At 41.7% G+C, this 22408-nt stretch overlaps 1 protein-coding gene across 1 annotated transcript in view; it reads left to right on the forward strand.

The window, feature by feature from the left end:
- Nucleotides 1-22408, forward strand: part of PDIA5 (protein disulfide isomerase family A member 5) — a 97883-nt gene that overhangs the window by 32286 nt on the left and 43189 nt on the right. The window contains exons 6-11 of the mRNA XM_027461140.3: nucleotides 1992-2084; nucleotides 3366-3426; nucleotides 7160-7227; nucleotides 11381-11472; nucleotides 11576-11647; nucleotides 16330-16466. Of these exons, the coding sequence (XP_027316941.1) occupies nucleotides 1992-2084; nucleotides 3366-3426; nucleotides 7160-7227; nucleotides 11381-11472; nucleotides 11576-11647; nucleotides 16330-16466 (523 nt within the window). The remainder of the gene's footprint in view (nucleotides 1-1991; nucleotides 2085-3365; nucleotides 3427-7159; nucleotides 7228-11380; nucleotides 11473-11575; nucleotides 11648-16329; nucleotides 16467-22408) is intronic.

Here is a 22408-nt window from a genome sequence, read left to right on the forward strand (position 1 = left end):
CTTCTACTCAAAGTGTTTGTGGTCCCAACACTACTACCTAACCCCTTAGGTCTTCTCACTGGGTACATTAAGTGCTTTGCTTGCTGTCTAGTGACTAATACGTGCTGCCTCTTATGATCAGACAAATCTCTTCAATATTAGCTAAGCGAGTAGACAGAAACATTAATGCCATAAATGAATCCTGCTGTAAGCTCTGAATCCTCCCAAGCTCTGTAGTACCAGTTGCGATGCAGGAAAATGAGCTGAGCTGCACTATCTGTTGATAAGCTGTTTGGGTATTGTACCAGAGCAGCCCTACCCAAGGCAGAGAGGTGGCAAAAATGTTTCTTGGGACTGTTGCAGTGACAAGTGTCACCAGGTATGCTGCTAACCTGCTCTTGAGAAGGTGGCTTACAAAGGTGGACTTCAAGATGGATGCTCTTGGTGTGTGTTAACATATACTCAGCTCTGGTCTTCCGTCAGGAACTGGTTTGGCAGAATATCCCATGGCTGATAAAGGCTTTAATGAATGCTCTCACATGACTTTCTTTGCTTGGACTGCAAGTAAAGTTTGCTTACTGCTGTAGTGTCATCATCAACTTAACTCTTACAATGAAGGGAATCATAAAATCGTGTAATATCCTGAGTTGGAAGGGGCCAACAAGGATCATCGAGTCTAGTTCCTGGCTCCATGCAGTACCGCCCTGGAATCAAACCACATATAAGAGCATTGTCCAAATACTTCTTGACTCCAGCAGGCTTAGTGCTTGACCGCTTCCCTGAGGAGCCTGACCTCCCTCTTGGTGAAGAACCTCTTCAAGGTTCTTCTTGGTAAAGAACCATGCAGCCTGAACCTCTCCAGGTACATCTCCATGCTGCTCCCTTGACTCCTATTGATTGGTCACCAGACAGAAGAGATCAACACCTTCTGCTCAGACCTCACTGTGTGGCTGGTGTAGCAGGGTTCCTGTCAGGGACTGGATGAGTACCTACAAGCAGTGCCACAGAGAAAGAAAAAGCAGTCTGAATTGTGAAAAGCAATCTGAATCGTGAATGAGCATGGAAATGCAAGTATTGTATTTCCTAGAGTACAGACATCTGAGGATAAGTGATCCAGCTGATCCTACGTACAGCTGGAAATGGGGGGCAATGCTGCTCTGCTGAATTCCATGGAGAATGTCTCTGACTTCAGAGGGCTGGAGTTTCCCTCAGGCTCAGTGTGAAATCAGAATCAGTAGGAACTATTTCTTTGTGATAAAGAGGATATCTGTGATCTGCCAGCACAGGAATTGTTGGTTGTATGTCTGTCAGGTAGAGCAGTTATAAAGTAAGCTTGAGAAAGTATTCTGCTTGTCAAATATGGGAGCTGCAGAACCATAGGGTCTCACATTTCCTGCTTCTCTTGTCATGTTAGCTTGCAACACTCCTACTTAAAAATCCAGTGACTGCGGTTTCTAGGTAAACGGGTCATAGGGGAAACTACTGGTGGATTATTTTTCCTCTGACCAAATGAGCAATTTGATTTATAAGTTTGGAGTTCATTGCTTTTGCTCACAGTGTGCCCTCCAGCTGGTCCTATTGGATGCAAAAGTTACTCAGATGCTGTGAAGGGCGTGGAAGCCTGACCTCTACATGAAAAGAAATCTTTTATAATAAGCCAGCGTGTAGCTGTGGAAGTATTACAGATCTAGTACCATTGAAAGATTTCTCTGAAGGATCCTTGAAGCTTCTGTCTATATGTTGGTCCACCTCCATGTGTTTTCCCCAGTTCTATAGTGGAAGCAGGCACTGGTAAGTTGGCATATCAGTTCTGAGGAAGGTATACGACAGTACATCACTTGGTTCTGCAATAGGAGATTGGTTTTCATCTCCACTATAGCAGATGAGTATAAAAATGGAAAAACAAAGGTCCTAATTGGATAGGGTTCACATGACAGCATGGATTTGAGATTGGAGTCTGGTGGTTCTCATTCATTTTGCTTTAAAAACTTTTTTTTTCCCGTTTATTACAGTCCATGGTGGCCTTTCTCAAGGATCCAGAAGGTGCGCCGCTGTGGGAGGAAGATCCTGAAGCCAAAGATATTGTGCATATTGACAGTGAAAAGGTACTTCAGCTGGAGAAATGTTCTGTATGTTTTATAAATATATGGAATGTGAGGAGTGTGCATGTTTGTTTAAACTCTTAGTGAAGCACCATTATATCTTTTGGAAGGGAAGATTAAAGCACCCAAACTGTGACGTGACAAAGCCTGTGTTTTGTAATAACCACAGAGCAACGTCTCCTGCTTCCCTCCTTCTTCTTCCCTGTGTGGTCATAATATTAGTCTGTCAGCCACACAGCAAGCATTAAAGCATCGTGGATGTTAGGGTGGAAGAGACCTGTTTGTCTCAGTAAGTGTAGCAGCTTCCAAGATGCAGTTGCTGCAGGAGGCAAGTAGGAGGTAAAATGCTGTTCTTACAACTGCAGGTTGTCGAAGTTAAAGCTTAGATGCTCTCATGTGCCTGAGGTCATCTCAGGAAGTCTCTGCAGCAGGCAGGAACAGGATCCAGATCTGGAGTGATTTAACCTTGTACAGTAATCATCTACCATGGCAAGTGGGAAAGCCGCAAATAAGATAAAAACTACCTTAAAAAGCCAGTGCCACCACAGAGCTCCCCATGATTTTCTCTCTAATATAATCAGCTTGGTCTTTTGTATTAGTTTTCTAGCCTATTGATTTTTAAAACTTTAATTGATTGGACCCTCGCTGGTATTTCGTAAAGGGCCTTTTCAATTTTCTAGCTTTCATTTTTAATATTAGAAATAGTTATTTTGACATTAGGTTTTTGTAGGAAGATTAATTTTTAATGTTCACCTTCTGTACTCTATTATAAGTCTTCCAAGGGTTGTGTTCAATTTGAAAACTTCATCTCATTTCTCCACCATGCTGGTACTGAAAAATCTATTCTCATGGCCTCTCATAGCCCTGACCAGGTTTCATAGTGTGGCAACTGAACTTTAGTTTATTATTGAGTCTGACTTCTCGAGTTAGAATACATTTTTTGGATGGATCAAGGAAGAAAATGTTTCCAGTCACAGGTTCTGAACTAAAAATTGATCAAGCGGTGCAATTTCCACATCTTAACACCAAAGATACTAGTCTTCAATATTTAGTGGGTATTTGTGTCTATGAGAAGTTTTGCCAGCTCCTTTCAAGTTACAGTTGAGCAAGCAGAAGCAACTCAAGTGTTGTCTGTTAGTAAGTATGACCCTTCTTTTCCCCCAGAGAAATGAGCCTGTGTTCTATTAACATTTATATTGACTTTTAAAAGTTTTAACACAAGTCACAATAAGAGATGTCATTTTTGTCTAAGATTGTTTTTACTTTATTTGGTTCGTTCGCTAGGAATTGCGAAGGCTTCTGAAGAAGGAAGACAAACCCGTTCTGATGATGTTCTATGCCCCGTGTAAGTAATCCAGCATGTCCTTTCACTTCTTGTTTCTTTCTTCACCGAGGTATGTCCAAGGCTGACTGGAAGCTTCACCTGTGCTTTACTAACACCCTCTTGTCCCATCTTTATCATTGAAATCCATGTGGTGGGTTACCTTATGTAATTTCTTTACCGGTTGTCCTTTCTAGATGTGCATTGTAGTAGAAGCATGATATGCTGAGCACATTAGTGTTAATGCAGCTTTCTGAGGGGGTGTAGTCCCTCAGTGCTTCTTGCTGGAAGTGCAAATGAACATTGTACGTGCTTTTTTTCTTTTGTACCTTGGACCACGGCATAAGACAAGTGGTTACACACGAAAGATCTCTGGAGGAGACCATGCAGTTGAAAGAAGCTCTATTTGTTCTCGGTAACTGGGTGCAGAGGGAACCACAGTGCAGTGGTCAAGAGCAGGAATACTTCTCCTGCTCCATCCAGGAGGCACCCTGGGTGTTTCTGCTGTCACTGGCAGGAGTATCCTGAATACAAACGGAGTTTAATTGGGAGGGTGGCAGGAAGGAAAGAGGAGAGCATGTCGGAGTCACCGCATTTCTTTTGCGACCTTGACACTGCATTGCTCTGATCTTGTTATCATGTTGGCTGCTTCTTCCTTAATTTTACAAATTTACAACTGCTTCTTCACATTTTCTGATGACAGGTATATAAGAGGCTTTCCAGTTCTTGAAAACAAAGTATTGTTGTGCTGGAGTTGTTGCTCAGCTGGAAAGCAGGGCAGCCATGAGAAAGGAATGAATGTGTGACCTAAGCTGGAAAAGCCTCCCGGCACTGTCCTGGTTGTGAAATTGATGTGAGGCATTGCTACCAATTTGCTGTTTGTTTCTCTTTTAAAATGAGCATCCCGTGGCAGGATTATCTCCTGTTTCAGTGTATTTTCTCTGGTAATTATTGCCTGAAACACCATTCTACCTTTTTCAGTCTCATCTGTGTACAACCAAGATGGCCAGAATTGCCCAAGACTTAGCTTGCTGCATCACTCAGAGGATGTTTTTTTCCTTAATTAAATTAGCAGCAGCGCGGTGCCTTCACACTCTGCAGCAGGCCGGGCCTGCGCGGCCTGGCCTGGCGTGTGGAGAGCGCCAGCGGCCATGGCCGCCGCGGTGTCGGCGGGGGGCGATCCGCCCGCTCTGCCTGCAAATCGCCCCCTCAGGGAGCGTCCTGCTGCGGAGAGCTGTCGCAGTTTACCTGTATCATGAATAATTGTTTTTCCGCAACTGAGTCTCTTCCTGAAATGTGCCTTATCTAGCCCTTCGTTCTCTTTGAACCGTTCCCCCAGAAGCCCTCCTCCTTCCAGTTTCTCTTCTTTTGAAGTGGCAAAACACCTGCTAGTCTTCAGTGCTATAATACTTTTTGCTGATTTCTAAACTGCTGTGAAGGAAGCCTACTTGTAAGGTGTTTTTTTTTCCCCCCTCTGATTTCACGTTTCTTAACTCCCTCATCTTTTATTTAACACACGAGACCTTCTGATTTGGTTCTTATCCAATTTTTCTTTTCTTACTCCTGCTCCACTTGAGACAGAATACGTCCAGCAGTTTTATTAAAATACAGACTTGGGGAAGCTGGAGTTGCAGGTTGCTGTCTTCTGACATGGGCGTTAATGTTCGTACCTGGGAGCAGCAAATTGAGGCTGGCTACTAAAGGGATTCATTTCCTTGCTTGTGAGGTGGAGGGTCTTTGGCAGGAGAGGTTGTTGGAGCCTTTGTCTAGGAAGGCATGGGGAAGACGGCTGCATTCTTTCTCAGCTTGGCTGGAAGCAGAGGGTTTAGATTCATTGTGGCAGATTCATAGGAAATGGGCTCTTTCATTACATACTATTGCAGAGGGAGATGAAAGCGACTGCAAACTTAAATGTAGTTCCTTTAATATTTCAGGAATGCCTGGTCTGGGTGAAACGACTCAGAGTAAAAGCATGCCTTTTCCTTGGAAGATATTACCTGCCATTTGGAGACCATTCACTGTACTTTTGGACTTTATATTATAAGTCAGACAGCACTAAATATGAAAAATTAGGTATACTTACAGGCATTCAGATTTACTTATGGTTAACTCTGCCAAAGGAGACTCCTGCAGAAGATGGTCTGCATTTGGCAACAAAAAGGAGCTGTTTAAAATGTTATTGAAAACAGGGTTTTAAAAATGCAAGTGTTACCTAGTGGAAAAATTAGTACGTGTTTAATTAAAAATCCCACTTCTGAGTCACAATACAAGAAAAAGAGCAGAAGAAAAAGGAGTGTTTTTTTGTCTGTCTTGTATGTCTGCATGGGAACGTATGTGGCTTGACAGTCTTGAACGGTGTAGTGCAGAAGTTAATGGGTAGGAGAGGTCCCACTGCAGTGGGTTTGGGAGCAAGGAGTCCAAGGCAGTGGCAGGGCTGGGATGGGAGTGGAAGGATGGTGGGGTGGTGGCTGTGGGAGGAGGCTGGTATGCCTCTGTACTCCAGGAGAAAGTCCAGGGAGTGGTAAGAGGTTCAGGAGGAAAAGTGGGGGAGATCACTAGTTTAGGGCCTGTTAAAGACAACAGAAGTTGAGGATCCAGAAGATGGTGTTAACAGCTCGTATCTTTTGATGCTGTTCCAGTGGTTTGGATGAAGTTGAGAGTTCAGTGGACCCCAGATGAATGGTCTGTGCCCACCAAGAAATCATCATTTGACACAGCACTAATTTAATGACCTCACTGGCAATTTGAGTGGAGAGATCAAAGGGAGAAAGACCACAGAAATGAGCTCTCTTTCCTCTGATTAAATAATGTTCCTCTTAGGCATGCTGATGTGGTCCTAAACCAGTGGTTGCAAAATATGTTTCTCCTTTATGGAAGATACTTCCAAAACCCTTCTCTCTTTACCAGAAGATAGTATTGACTGCTATCCCATGGTGGACCATGGGTTTCTGTACTAAGTGTCTGAAGTGGATGGCCACAGCTTCCTTTCATGCTGTCTGCAGTCCCTCTCTTCCCAGTGTGCGTGCACATATTTTACTTGGCAAGGGTGAAACCTGCTGCTTACAAGGTGATTTATTGCTAATCTGCTTAGCACTCGAGCGTCATCAAGCAGCTCTTAGTGTGCTCCAGCTATGCATGTAGTCTTCCTCACTCACTATTTGTCTTTTCCTCAGCACATAAAGTTCTTGTATTTTACAAGGGCTGTTGCTTCCCCTGAGTTATCGTCTTCTCCATTAACAGAGCATGGCTTAACTTTTGATGTCTGCTTAATGTGTTTAGGAGATGTCTCAAATGAGTTTCAAAGACCTGTTAAACTGAGATGAATCTGAAGTACACCCCCATCGCCCCCCTGATTAAAGACCATATTCTGACTTTCTCAGTCACTAGAGTGCCCGTTCGAAATGCACAAAGCTTTTTGGTTTGGCTTGATGAGCATAACATCTTTCATCTTGCATTCCACTGTGAGCTCAGCCCAGAGCCTTAGGAACGTAAAATGGTGTTGCTCTTTCCAAAACTAGGAAAAGAAATGAATATGAAGCTGAGCAGCATGAAAAAATAGCAAAAATAGCAGCATATAATAAGATGTAGCATCCTTTGAAAATAATAATATAATCACTTAGTGGAATAAATAAGGAATTTCATTAAAGAATTATTGTATATAAAAACATGTATAGTGGTATGCTTTGGAACACGGATCCTGTAGAAGAATCTGAATGGAGTTGTTGGCATGTTACTGACACAATTTCTTTTTTATCAGGGTGTGGTGTTTGTAAGAGAATGATGCCGTCTTATCAGCAGGCAGCCACAGAACTGAAGGGTAAATATGTAAGTGAGAAGATAAGATTTATATTTAAAAAATCTTTTTTTTTTTAAGAGAATATTTTTAACAATTTATTGAATATTTAAAAACAAATATTTATTGAACTGGGTAATCTTTAAACAAGTTGAAACAAAGCCAAAAATGAATGATGCTGTTCCACATTCGCTCAGGATTATCTCCTTTTTTTTGCTATTATTAAAACTTAGCATAATGAGGCATTTACTCACTTGCCTTTTATATCTAGTATGTAGTTTTTGTCAGGGAAAAGTGGGCTCTGACACTGCTTTGTCTAGCTTCTGTTTGGTGAATTTATAGTCGTCTTAAGCTCGTTTTTGTACAGATAAATATTTGCCATTTTGGGTTTGATCAGTTTTTGGCTTGATGTTTCTTATTCAACTCAAGTATGGATGCCCTTAGAGTAATAATTAATCCACTTGCTCAGTGGAGAATCACAGTGTCATGGGAGGGGGATTACTGTACGTTTTCTTGATCATCCTCCTAACAAGTAAGCATAAGCGTTACATGCATAAGCATTGCTATAGCTTTGTCAACAAAGTTAGTGTTTATACCAGGCTAAAATAAAAGCGAGTGTTGATCCTAATAAAATCAATTTGCAGCAGCTGCAATAAGTTGGTTCTCTGTTTGTACTAATAAGGCATATTGATCTCTCTAAGCAAGACGAAGACACTTTCCAAGTCATGTTTTTATAATACACTATGTATAATTTATGTAATACCAATAACACTTGAGTGACACAGAAATGGGATTGTTGTTCCATGGCTTTGGCTGGATTTGGTCTGATTCTACCTGTTGAATCACTTGGGTTATAAGTTTCCTCAAGAGAGGCAGCACGTGGTGAGGAAAAGATGAAGTTCATCTCTGGGGCGGCTCTGGTCAGTGCACTTCATGAGCACTGAGAGCCCTTGGACTACCCCATGTTTTCTCAGCTAGTTGTTTTTCAAGGTGTTTTCTCTAAATTTTTCTCTAAATCCTTGTTTGCTTAGGGCTGAAAGCAGTGGGAGTTGTTCAGATTTCAAGGCTTTACTATGTCCTAAATAAGATATTTTCAGGAGTGCTTCCATACAGCCAGGCAGCATGCAAATTCCTCTCCCTTCTGTGGAGGGTGTGCTGTTTTCTGGGGGAAGGCACTCCTGTCTTGCACAGCAGGTCTATCACAAGGCGTGGGGTGGACAGGAATTTGAAGCATAAAGAAACACCTACACACGTACTGCCAGAGAGAGGGCATGCTGCAAAACGCTATTTTCCTGCAATTATCCCTTGTCCACATGTAGTTCTGTTTTTATTAAATTCAAACCAGAGAATTTAAACTCTAGATCTGTTTTGTTTGATAATTTCCAAGAAAGAAAGGAAAGAGTTTAGGTAGGCTTAGGCTAATCCTGCCCAGCTCATGGGTCTGGCACTGGTCAGAGGTGCTGTTTTGCACTTGTAGTGTTTTTAGTGCAGGTTTATTTCAGAGGAAAGTCCAGTTATGCCACTGTCACCAGTGTCTTTCACAAATATCAATCTGTTCATCTAAATCTGACCTAGTTAGCTTCCTGAGTGGGATGTGTACACGGTTTGCCATTTCTAAAATTAACTCTGCTGTACCCATCATAAATTATCCATGGGGTGCCTGAGAGCAATGTTGACCTCCAGATCAGGCATTGCTGGAAAGTTTATGATTGTTTTGGATGAGCTGAAGGTTTGGCATTTCAATCAGACCTGTTGTTAGCTGTCAGGATGTGCCAGGGTTAAAAGTGATTATGGCTACTATATAGCAGGAAAATGAAATATAGTATTGCCTATTTAGTAGGTCATAAAAATGAAAAGGTGAACTGTGTCTGTCGTTGGTTGCTATATTCTTTTGGGACTGGTCCCATCTTGCTGTAGTTGCTGAGAGGAAGACTGTATGGTTCAGTATTATGTTAAGTTTAGAGTTTTCTATTCCATTAACCCTAGCACAAACCAAAAAGAGTGGGTCCACATCAGAAGAGGATGGTTTATTTTATCCCTGGCACAAGAGATTCCCCTAGCTCTGCTCCATCAAGTAGCAGGATGGGAGAGTCGCAGGAGAACAGAAGTCAGAAGCTTAGAAGATATGACCAGCTAGCAAAGGTTCAAAGTCAATTTAGATACAGGTAGCTTGGTGGGGAGCAGGTAAAGTGTTGCAGTAAGTCAAATGTCACTGCAGAGGTGAAAGAAATTAACTGATCTTCGTGTTTGCTGTGGATATTTCAGGAGGTAGTGGACTTCAATTGAAGTCAGGGTTATTCAGTCATTTGCTAAAAGACAATTAGCTAAACATCTGGCAGAAGAAGCTTAGGTATAGAGGGAGGATCCTGACTGGGTAGAAGGTATATTTTGATGGTCCCTGTTAGCCTTGATGATACATGATTGTGTGATTATAGGCCAGCTAAAGCAGTAACTTTTGTTTTTAAAAATGAAACCTATTGTAATAGACTTTTGGTCACTTATGCTTCATACAGTGTATGAACACCAGAATGAATCCACGTTCTTGACCCAAATCAATCACTGCAATCTGGCAGAAGATGTAGATGTGGCTGGAAATGCTAATGTAAAACCTAGGAATTTTTTTGAAAGTTCTTGGCAAATCTTAAATCTGGTAGGCTGGTGTAAAGCAGGGAATTAATGAAGCCAGTTCTCACTGTGTAAAGCAACTGATGCATCTTGATCCTATTGAATTTACCTATCCTCAAGAGTTGACATAAAGTATAAGAGAAGGGGAGAACTGGGCCTTAGTATCTCCTATGAATGAAGTCAATCTGGTTGTTAGAATTACAAGGAAAATTCAAAGCAAGAGATGTGACCAGCCAGTATAAATCTTATTTCTGTACTCCTCTCCTCTGAGGTAGCTTTCCTTTATCCTTTCTCAGGATAGGCGAGAGAAAACAAAGCATCTTCTTGTGACTTTCCAGCACGCTACTAGAAAAGGTTGACCTTCAAACATGGATTTTGTGCTTTAAGATTTATTTCATGCTGGCTCCTAGCACATTTGGTTGGTCTATGCAGTTTGTTGCAGTCAGGAACCTGGTATTAAATTCTGATGTGATATTTCAGCTGGAAGGAGAAAATCCTGTTTTTGGAGGGGGAAGGAGGAGGTGTTAGGATTAAAACCCTGCTGCTAAAATGATTTAAGCTGTCAATGCCATTAAAACTAAGTTAATCTTGAAGTTGTATCTCAGCAACTGGCTGAAGGTTTGACTGCAGAACAACCTCAGTGTGAATCTCAAACCCACAGAACCTCAGAATTAGTCCTATCTTCAAATTTTCAGGTCAAAAGTCTTTTGAAAACTGTCTTTGAAGGACAGTTGGAGAGGGCACAGGAGCCCTGAGCTTGAAGCTTGCAGTGGATTGCTGGTGTGGAGGGTGGGCTGGGACAGAGGTAAAGAAAGGGAAGGGAAGCTTTTTGTTTCACTTACCAGTCTGAAAAGTTGCTGTGCTCCCATGCCCATCTTTCAATATCTGTAAGAAAAGGCTGTTTCAACTGTCATTACAGCCTGCCAATCAGGTAAGTTAACACATTTAAAGTATATAAATGCCATGTGGCATTTCCTGGGCTCATGGAGAATGTTTTACATCAAAGTAATGCTGATTTTTTTTTTCCCCCTTGCCATTCAGCACACTCTTGAACTGGGATAAAGTCAGTGCTTGGTCAGGCAGACTTTCTGGACGTTAGCTGAGATTTTAAACCAAAAAATGTGGCTAGAACTCTTTGTGTCCTTGTTAACATTTGGATGTGAACCAAGCCATGTACATGCACAAGAAGAAAGAATTCTAGTTGGACTTGTGCTCTCTTTGCAGATTTGTATTTTAAACTACTAGTGAGATTCAGAGAATGCCCTTTTGGTATTTCTGTTAGGGGGTGAATAAAAGGAAATGGAGGTGCTGTGAGAGCAAGGAGTACATGACAGGCTGAATGGTTTGTGCTTTCTGTGGGCTAGGCTCAAATATTGCTCTGTTTTTCCTTGGTCAAAATCAGAAGCGCTTCATTGACTTTTATGAAGTCACCCTCGGTTTACAGCAGTATGAGTGAAATCAGAACCTGCACAGAGTTTAGCTGGCTTTACTGCTCTTTAGAAGTCATGTTGTTACTACTGTATTGTAAGAATCAATATAATTATGCTCTGTTTTTTTCAGGTTCTTGCGGGGATGAATGTTTACTCTGCTGAATTTGAAAGGATAAAGGAAGAATACAATGTCCGTGGATATCCTACAATCTGCTATTTTGAGTCAGTTATGGTTTGCTACTATTTAAGAAATCATACACTTGACTATAATTGCATGTTCTTATCTTCAGGGCAAGCACTAAACCTTGTTTTGTTGCTTTAATAGGAAAGGAAAGTTCCTGTTCCACTTTGAGAACTATGGTGCTACTGCAGCAGATATAGCAGAGTGGCTGAAAAAGTAAGGCACTGAACTTCATACACTCCACCTTTTATGTACCTTTTATTATTTACAGAATGTAATGGTTTAGGATCAGCCATCCCTCTCCCTCATTCCCTCTGCTCAAAAGAGCAAACAAAACTACCCCTCTGAGACTGGCTAAACTAGCACAGAGAGATTGCATGCTAAAAAACAAACGTTAGGCATGTCTTGTGTTTTACAATTGCATTTCATATGTAATAGGGTACTGACTATGGACCAAAATTAATGCAGATGCACAGATCTTGGCGTCGTTAAAAATGCCAACTTAAATTTCCAATGATCTTGGGTGCCTAAATTTAATACCTCCCAAAAGGTGTGACTTTGGTTGTTTTATTTAAAACGTACGTGCCAAGTATACAGTTCTCATTAGTTCCTTAACCTTCAGATGGAATATTCCGTGTTTTCTGGTGACACAGTAGAAACTAGCACCCTGGATTGCTAGTCATTTTTACAAAGCTTGTTTCCCGTTATGACTTGAAGCGGTGTTGAAAGTCTCCTGTTCTACCTAAAGGCATCTGTTTACAGTTGTAAATCTTTAAATTATGTGAATTATGTGAAGAAGTAATCTTTAAATTATGTGAATATAAGTTGTAAACTATTGTGATGATATGGCTTAGCAAAATTGGAATAAAATAAATGTGTTTTACTGCCCCAATGGAACTACGCTGGGGACACGGGAAGGGTTGCAGGTAGCCCAGGGGCTTCAGCAGTGGTAGGCTAGGTGGTTCAAGGTGGGGACCTGCAAACGTAGTGCCAGCGGTGTTCCTGTTGGCTTCAGGAGGTACAAACAGTGAAAGCAAGCACTGCCCTGTGGATCAAAGAGAAGAGATTTAGGTGTAGTCTTTAAGCTTCATTTAGTCCATTCAGCCTTTCAGAAATTAATGATCAAGATGGCAACTCCGGCAATGTTGAGGAGATGATCAGCCCACAGAGCAAGGCTGTGACTTCATCACCTGTACCGTATTATGCTTTTCAGTTCTGCAAGGATGTCGTTATCTCTTGGCTTCCATGTGTGAAACATTAGATGTTTGGGGTGAGTTTTTTCCCCGTCTGCCCACGTAATATCCAGATAATCCCTGTAATATGCAGTGCCTTTCTATCAGTGCTGTGACAGCAAGTGAACACAGCTACTGGAAGCAAAGCAGAACAGCTGCAAGCTCTTTCCAATGATAATCTCTGCTAACAAGCCACAGTGGGCTTTGGCTGATACTCCAGCAGTCCAGAGCTAAAGACAGCTGTTTGTCCTCACTTAGTGCTCAGTGCATGTTTATTAGCTTCCCAAAAGATGATCTGAGTGGTAGCCTTCTTACTCCTGTTTTGTATAATAAATGCAACTTTAAGGAAAGCACGTCTGAGAAATTATGTGTACTTAAATTTTGCCAGTAATTGATGTCGTAATTAAAACTGTATACTGTATATAGAGGGTAAATCTGCTACATGCATAATATTGCATTACTCTGAGGAGTATAAGTAGTCAAATGGTATGGTGGGGGCTTTAGGAAAGCCAAAGATTGTAATTAGATAGCTGCAGGGTGTATACTCTATATTTCAAAACAGCATAATATTAAAGCTCTCACCAGATAACTCAAGCTAGAATTTAATATCATCGCTGTTGTGATTTCCTGTGATACTGGTGTCATGAGCAGTGTCCTCTCACCTCTGAGGAGGAATGATGCTAGCTCCCTTTTCTGAAAACACAACTACAGCAGAACAGGCATAGGCTATGAATTAGCTAGGCACCAAGACCACATCCTAAATCTAATGCTCAGTCTCTGAACTCCCTGAGTGTCAGGTGCAGTTCTGTGTTCCCCAGGCTGTGTCACTTTTAAGGAGAGGTGATTCTGAAGTGATGTTGGATAGGGTGGAGGCTGCTGCCAAGACAAAGCTGCGCATGTCAGGCAGGGAGTTGCTCAGATAGGAGATGCCAGTCAGCCGAGCAGGTGTGCTGAGCAGCAGGGGCATGGCACTGCCAGAGTGTCCATGCCAAAGAGAACCAACGTGTGTTTATGCTGTGCGTGCACATGCTCTTGTCCGTATGTTCTTGAAAGAGAATCCAGGAGACACTGTGCCATATGAAATGACCTGGTTTTTGTGGACACAAGTTAGACGCCACAGAAAGGCAGCTGTTTTCTCTTAGCTGCTCTTGGTATTTTGACCTCTAAATGTTCATGGCTAAGTGCTGAAAGTGGTTGATCTGTGCTGATTTAGGGCAGGGGGCTGCGGAGTATAACAACAAAGGTTAGAATTACTTGAACTGTGAAGAGGATGTTTTTCACATTCTTTTCCCTCAGAGCAAGAGCTACTAGTTTGGAGGGTTCCAACACCTTTTCATTTGTTAGTTCATGAAGGCACTTCTTTCTTGTGTTGAAGTGTCCTAATGCATCTGGCTACAGGTACTTAACCCCTCTTATCTTCCTAATAGGCACTGGCTACTATCTCGTGGAGTTTCAGATGGTTTTATGGGGTGATAGAGAGAAACCATCACAGTCTTATTCCAACACACAGCATTATTAACACGGGAGATGCTATCTTGTACATACAATTCTTTTTTTATCCATCTTCTTACACAGCTGCATTGATCTGGATGGTAGGCAAGCCAGACAGCTCCTTGCTGCCTCCAATAGCTGCTTAGTTTGTCTCGCAGTTTTTGTGGACTTCTCTTGGGCCTTTCCTTAGCACCACCTAACTACTCAATTAAATCAAGAACTTGCTCTCTGTTCTTAATTCAATTAGCTCTTGATATCTCTTCCAGACTTCTGTCATCCTATTTTTGGTCTTCAGGCGTTGGATGTGCCTTCTCTCAGTTTTAAATGACATTTTAGATTTTGCTTGTTGTCTCCTCCAGGCTTTGAGGTACTTCTTACCAACTCCTGTGTAGGCTAATTAGCATGCACAGCATTTTAAAGTGGGCCATTTGAATAAACATCCTGTGCCCTGCTTTACTAATTCCTTGCTGAAATAGGTCATGCCGGGCTCTGCTGAACACAGCTTTCTTCTGGTGCTTTGTGGCCAGCATGTCCGTGTTCATCATGCTCAAACTACTCAAACCAGCTCCCCTACCAAATTGATTGTGTCGTGGTATTTTCTGGAAAGACTTCATCTGCCAGCATACCTGTGGATTATTGCTGTTTCGTACAGGCTTGGCAGCAAGCACAGTGATTCTCTGGGCAGTTTTGTGACACAGCCCCTGAATTGTCACAACTCTGCCTGTGCTGTGGGTCTCCTGGGCCATTTAGGTGGTAAACTCTCATAGACAGGGACTTACCTCTTTTTCTGTTTAGGCTGCTTGGCTTCGTGCAGCTCCCACCTTTGTTTGTTTTTTGGTTTGTTTATCCTATGAGCAGCATCAGAGGTGTGCATCGCAGCTTTGCACACATTGCTTAATATTCTTGGATTGGACCCATTGCTTACATCAACAGAACTTGCTATCTGAATCTGTATATCTCTGCTGATTTCTTTTTATCAAACTAGGCTTTCAGCCTAGCAATGAGCAAAGCAGAATAAATGAATTATCATCCGTTTGCCATTCCTTGTTCCAGGCAGCTAACACAATAATACATTTTAATCAAAAATAGTAAATCTGCTTTCACCAGGGATGGGGCCACATCCAGATTTGTGCTTTGCCAAAGAATTTGGGGAATTTGGGGGGATATTTGGAACTCATTACTACACCTGGCAAGGATAAAGTAGCTTCAAAGTCTGGCTCCAAATGTTCCTGTGTTTGGGTGTACTTTATGTGAGCAGTACTTTAATAAATAAAATGTCAGTTAGCATAGTTTAGTTCACATATGCCAAATTCTCTTACAAATGTACATTGATAAAAGGAAAGAGCACTTGTGTAGTGGAATGATGGGCAATTGAACTGGTCCAGAGCAACTGAGGTTCAATTTCCAGATTTTCCAACGTGTCTTTGAGCAGTCTCTCTGGCTCTGAGCCATCAAAGATGGTTAAGCTCATGTGCAATCACAGGGAATTCAGTGGAGCGCGTCACTTATCTTTTAGATTAAGCATGCAGTTTGAGTAGCTTTGCTGATTTAGGCCTGTGAGCCCACTGTCACGGGAGGACATAACGATGCTTCCCCAGGTCACAGGGTTGTTGAGGGTAAAGCCATGCCATGAATTCCCGGGTAAATGCCCTGGTGTACACTGCACACAGCTCACTCATGGTCCCGACATTGCCACTCCTCCTTTCTGTCAGCCCTATAATCAATATTCTGTTGGTATTCAAGGTGACTGGTTAGATTGGCTGTTTCTACTCACTGCTTTTTTCTTTCATTTGCAATGACTCCTGTGAACTACTAAGTGTGAGTGCTGTAAGAAAGGAAGCATCCTGCTGAGGAGGCTAAAGAGTAATAGAAAAATACATCAGATTTTTATAATGTAATAACTAAGCAGTCTAGTTATCTCTTCACTCTGTCCTCTTCTATTTCTGATCTGTCCTTGTGAGCTCCTTGTGGGTTTTTTTCCTTTCTCTTCCAGTTCTGTCTGACTTTTGGCATTTATCACTTTTGAGTGGAAGAATTACTGAAGCTGTTCAGTAGGGTTAGTGTGTCAGACCCATGTGGACGTTTGCACGAAGGTGGTTCCTTGCAATCCAGCTTGCTAAAATTACTACTTAGCACCAACGAGCTGCTTTTCAGCTGTGTCTGTTTGTCTTGTAGCCCACAGGCACCTCAGCCACAGGCTCCGGAGACTCCCTGGGCAGATGAGGAAAATGTAGTTTATCACCTGACTGATGAAGACTTCGACAAGTTTATAAAAGATCATTCATCTGTGCTGGTGATGTTCCATGCACCATGTGAGTTTGCTTTTTCTATTCTGTACCCTGATCCACATGCTTGCAAACAAAACCAATGATAATTTGCTGCGTAGGTTTCGCAGAACCATAAAATCAAAGTCCAGGCTTCTCTTGTTTGCTGTGAATCTTAAACACACAGGGCATGAAATGTTTGTGAAGCTGCTGGTTTCAAGTTTAGGATAGAGGTATGCTGCTGGAAGAGGTATTTTGTAGGCTGAGTCAAAGCATAACTAAAGAGCATAATAATGCTTAAATAGTCAGAGGAGTTGTCATTTTACAAGATTACCATCAATGTTTGGTTAGTCTTCTTTGTTATTTGCTTTCAAGCCAGAGCTCTGGTTGTTTCAGCAACTCCATTTGAGATCTGTGAGGTCATGAGCCCTTCTTCACAGCTGCAAATGCACCAATTTTAATCACGGGGGTGACTCACTTTCACTCCTCTGCCACAGTTCTCTGGCAATCTAAGCAGTGATGGTCATTCAGTGTTGTGCTGAAGCATGCCAAAACATTATGTAAGTTCAGAAAGTCCCTGCGGCCTTTGATACAGAGCTGGTAGTGATACTACTTACAGCTTGGCTGAGAATGAATTGGGCTGATTTTTTTGATGATTTGAGACTTCAGCTGGAGCAGTAAAATGCAGTGGGTTGCCCTAAGGTATTTCCCTCTGAAAGCTCTTCCAGCTACCTTGTCCTCCTGTATCTTGTACCCTCCAGATTAATACCTGCATCAACTAGTTTGCTTGCTAATGATGCAACATGTTACAGCTATGCAACAGGTTCTACCAATTCTTTGTATCTTCAGTTGGAGGTTCAGGCTCAGATCTGCTGTGTTGGATGATACACAGCTTGTCTCCTCTTGCCACCGTGTTGCCAGTTGCACCTGGATGAGATGTTTGTTTTCATGGGCCTAGGTGAGGGCACTGGAGGCAGGGTACGTGCTCACAGCAGAAAAACTGGAGGTCTTGGCACAGAGGCTGCAATCCAGCTTCCTGTTAAACCAGCGGGAGTTAGCACCTAAATGCTTTATTTTAAGGTTTGCTCATAAGACTCGCTTGGAAAACACCATAATGAATTTCCTTTGCCTGATGAAACATCCAGCAATTTGATCCGCGGAAGCAGGAGACTGCTGTTTTGTCGTTGTGTTCACTGGATGATTTGTAGTAATGAAAGTGGGGCCGGAGATGAATGCCTGGTGTGAGAACTAAAACACAAGTAGCAGAACTGATGAAGCCTGGTTTGCTAAGGAGTTATCCTTCGTTACCCAAATCCTTCCTTCCCTCAGCTTTCTGTGCACTCCTACTGTGCAAGAGGCAGCACAGGCGGCTGCTCATCTGGAGCTGCACGCTTGCTGGCTTGGCAGGACAACAGCTGCCAGTCAGGAAGGTAACTGCTGAATTTCCCTGCTTCACCTCTCTGTGTGCAAGGGCTTGGGATATGCATTCTCCCCATGTACCCCCAGATTTCTTTAAACATACATTATTTTATTAGTATTTGAAAGCTTTGTTGGTTTTTGAGTTTCTAAATGGGCAAAGGAATTTGATAATCTATTTGGAAGGAGGCAGAGAGAAGAAACAAAAGTTTGTCCTGTAAACCACATTCCTGTAGGAAGTCAGGATAAAAATAGATGAATACGTGCAGCTACATTCAAATTTTGTAGGAAACTCAAGTTAGTTTTAAACCTGAACATGGCTCTGTTTAATTTTTGTTTTCTAATATCCTCAAAAAGCACAGGTAATATATAACACAGATAATTTAATTGTAGGTATGATATGACCCATTTGGAGAGGAGGAGCCCTTGCAGCTGAGTGTTTTGTACGGAGGGGCGTTCTGTGCTAAGGTACAGCAGTACTTTGGCAAATGCTGTTATAAAAGTAAATCAGTTCCTGAACTGGGCTGTTGCATTCTCCTGATAACATGTTCCAGCTGCTTGGGATTGAAACAAAGAATGTTCCTTACCAAGAAACTTAATTTTAAATGTAAAGTGAATATTTAGGGCATAGATAATGTGTAATACATTTTATTTACATTCAAGTGGTAGTGGTCTGCCTACCTGCAGAATCCAGCTTGTAAATGTGTTAAAGATCTTTGTGGTTGTAAGAATCCTCTGTGGGCAACCTCAGCACAGAGTGCGAGGCTTGCAAACCAATTAATGACAGGCAGCTATCATAAACAGTTTTCTCTGTGATTAAAAGATCTTCTCTAAGCACTTCTTAAATTTATTAATGGAGACACCTTATGAATGTAAGGAGATAAATTACTCCAGTAAAAGAAACAGTAAAAATGGAGAATGTCATTAAAAAAAAAAATCAACCCTTTGTGGCTTAGGATGTGACAGTTGCTTCTAAAAATTAATAACTAATTTTATTCTTTGAAACATGAACAAAATAGGCCCAGAACTCAGGATATACTTCTTTGTAACTAAGAATAAGCAAGAGGATTCAACACTGGCCTGGAATTAGTAAGGACTTACAAAGCTATGTCCCTGTGCAGTGTGCACGTGACTTGGAGTTTTTATAACAGGTTATAAATCTCGTGTTCATGCAAAGATCTTTTACTAGAGACAGAATTATTTCAGTGATGCTTTAATTACAATTCCGCAGTCAGATGGCCGATGTATTAATACACTGTAGTATTAAAAGATGTGTGGGAAGACGGAAGCTTTTTATTCCTCCCCCGCAAGTGCTGAAGAGGCAGTTGAACCAAATGCACTCATGGTAAATACCTGTGAACTGCAAAATTAGGCACTGTGATGAATGTGGCCAGTTGGATCTCCATGCCTGTGGCTACTAATGATCACCCGTGAGGCCCACTCTATAATTATTTACAATCAGTTGCTCTCAGTAGCCCAATTAGAAGTGTTGCAGCATTTTGTGTTAAGTGCAGCCTAGTATGTAACTAGGATCAACCAGAGCAGCTACGGGTGATTTAAACATATCAGGAGCATCTGTAGCATGCAACTTGCACCTCTTGCTATCGGTGACCTTACACCTTTTCTGCAATAATTTAGTACAGCCACTAAATAGAAGATGTGCTGCTTTGAATCGCTACTGCTGGCCCTGAAACACGTGGGTGACTGTAGGTGGGATAAGTTCATCTTGCCGTCGTTTTGCAGGTCACTAGGGACACGAAGTAGGATTTTTAACCTTCTGAAACTTCTTTGTAAAGCCCTTAAGAGGATGTTCAGCAAATCTGAATGTTTAGCATAGGCAAACAGCGACCCAGCCAGCCGAGAGTCTGAGGGCACTCCTCCGCCTCAGCCAGTGCAGATGGATACACAGCAAGCATTGTGTTCCTTCTTACCCAGACATTTTGCTGAAATTTTGTAAATGCTGGTGGTAAGCATATTGTTAGCCTGGATACATCCAACCATCCGGACTGTGCACTCAGCATTGCCATTCATGTCACGTATAACATGATGAAGGTGACTGGTCTTGCAGACATCTGAAGTGATTTTTCTGTGTTACTTTTACACAGAAGAAAACTGGGCTATGAACTGGGATCTCTGACACACAGCACTATAAAAAAGGAGAGCAAACAAACGGTCTCTTCCCCTGAAGGTTTTGGAGTTGTTGCTTGGATTGGCCATGTTCCATAGCACGAGTCTCTAAGAGATGTGTCACACCAAGCAAAGGTGTAGCTATGTATGCCATCGCTAGACCAAACAAAGCTCAACCATAGCATAAATACAGGCATCTATGTAGTTTATCATAATGTTCTGTTAGCAGTGAAAATAAGGACTGCGTGTCTGTTTGTGCATCTTGCTCTCCGTGCTGATCAATTTATTTAGCTGCCCAAGATGACAGCTGGGTTCTGAGTGTCTCTAAATTTAAGCTCTACTGCCAGTCAAATGTTGCTAAATGCTTTAGTGACATAGTGGCTCACTGGGACTTAAAATGTTCCTGAACCACTTGAGTGCAAAAGAGCCCTTTTTTTGCACTTTGTTTGTGTTTTCATTTGTCCCCGTCAAACTGCTGAGTCAAATGCTATTTTTAGAAAAATGCTGTCCAGAATATTTGCCAAGTTAGTGCAGTTTGCAGTCTTTCAGATTGGGTTTTGTCGAAAGAATAAAAAAACGTTAATTTCTCATTCTGCATTTTTCCCATCGTTTTGCTCCAAAGCACGATCTCAGAGTCTTGGACAAAATAACCCTAACCAAGTCACGGATAAGTCAATTCAAATGCTACTGAGGAGAGTTTAAAGTCTTGTATTGAAATTAAAGCAAATTCAGCAGTGGGTTCTAAAAGATGTCTGCTTTTCATGCACAAGAGCAACTTTTCATTATGTTTTGTTAACATGAATGACACTGCTAACACTTTAAGGTGTAGCTGTTCAGGAAGCCTCGTGTACAATGAAGTCCACAAGCTGTAGCTTCCCTGGGTACGCTCAGGAAGGGCAGATCTGAGTAGTCAGTTGCTGTTGCTGGTGAGTGATGGTTAGTAGCCTCTGATGGTTGCTTATTTTTCCCCCCCTCCCTCTCAAACCCCATTGTCCATAAAAAAAAAAAGTCTGTGGTGTGGTACTGCTGCCAGGGCAAAAGGAGGAGAAGAGGTTGTTTGTTCCTACTATTACTATGAACATGCATTGGTGTTTTAAAGATTTGAACTATTAATATATTTCTCCTGCACCATTTCTTCCTTGTGTATGAGCTTAAGTTCATGTTAAACCTGTCTTCTACCCAGCCCTCTTCATAGGACTTCGTCATAGACATTATATAAGGTGTAGTTGCAGTGCATAAGGTTAGGGAAAATGCCAATATTCTTAGTGGGATGTTGGAGCCATCTCTGGTTTTCTTCCTTGATAAGAAAGGCAGGCAAGGAACATGCATCTTTTTTTCCCCTGCGCCTTTAATTTGCTCATGGAAAGTGCTTTGGTGATGCAGCTATGACATTATCTCTTCTTGCTCCCTCTTAATAGAAGGGAGGGAAAAATAAATCTTGAGACGATAAAATTCAATACAGTTTTGATGTGTTGTTGAAATGTCCATGAAATTCCTTTCCTGTCCTCGGATATTTTCTCTCCCTTTGTAAACTAGCCTGATAAATTACACAGTTGGTGCTTTCCAAAGCCGGCTATTCATCTGTGCAAGTTTTTAATTGCACTGGGAGCTGTTTTATCAATTTAGCTTTGGAAAAACAACTTCTCCGCTTTCCTCCTCCTTCCCCGTGCATTAAAAAACAAGGTTTTAAGCCACACTGTGGACTCATTAAGAATGCCAACCAATTAGCCCAATACAAGATGAAGGCCTCCAGCTTCAAACCGAAGAGCAGGCTCTCCCCGACGGCACACCGCCACTGGTTTCAGTGAGTTTGGTTTTGTTTCTTCCTGCTGCATGTGGTGGGATTAGGACATGGGAATCTATTGCTCACTTTATATTTAAAGCAAAACCAAAATGTGTGCAGAAAATCAAATCTTTTTTTTTTTTTTAAGCTGGGTTTTACAACTATAAATAAATAAGTCTCCCTTTCAGCCCCCCACTGGTTCCTTATGAAAGTTCGTCATGGAAGCCAGCCACCATTGCAGCTAGCGCTAATTGGTACTTCTCTTGGCAGCCTCAACAGAAAGGCCATGGGTTGAAAAGGCTGAGGAATTAATTTACTGCGTAGCCTTAAAATAAAAAATAAAAAATAGCCTTTCCAGCGCAGGTCAGCAGCAGCATAATATTAGCAGCATGTAATAAAAAGTAAGTAAATACAATCTTCTCGAGTTTTTCCATGCTAATTCATGATTCAAAGGCATGTGGGTTATCCAAATAATAACAGCTCCGAAAGTGGAGTAGATAGAAATATCCTTTAATTTTTATTTGACCCTGTCATATCTGACGTATTAGTGAATTTTAAAATAAAATGTTGGCATTTTCATTGGCTACATACAGAGCTTTTTGGCATCTGCCTCCAGGCGTACAGCCTCTAGGATGAAGCAAAGCAGTAGGTAAACATCTTAATT

This window comes from Anas platyrhynchos, chromosome 7 (assembly GCF_047663525.1).
Source record: "Anas platyrhynchos isolate ZD024472 breed Pekin duck chromosome 7, IASCAAS_PekinDuck_T2T, whole genome shotgun sequence".
Lineage (NCBI taxonomy): Eukaryota > Metazoa > Chordata > Aves > Anseriformes > Anatidae > Anas > Anas platyrhynchos.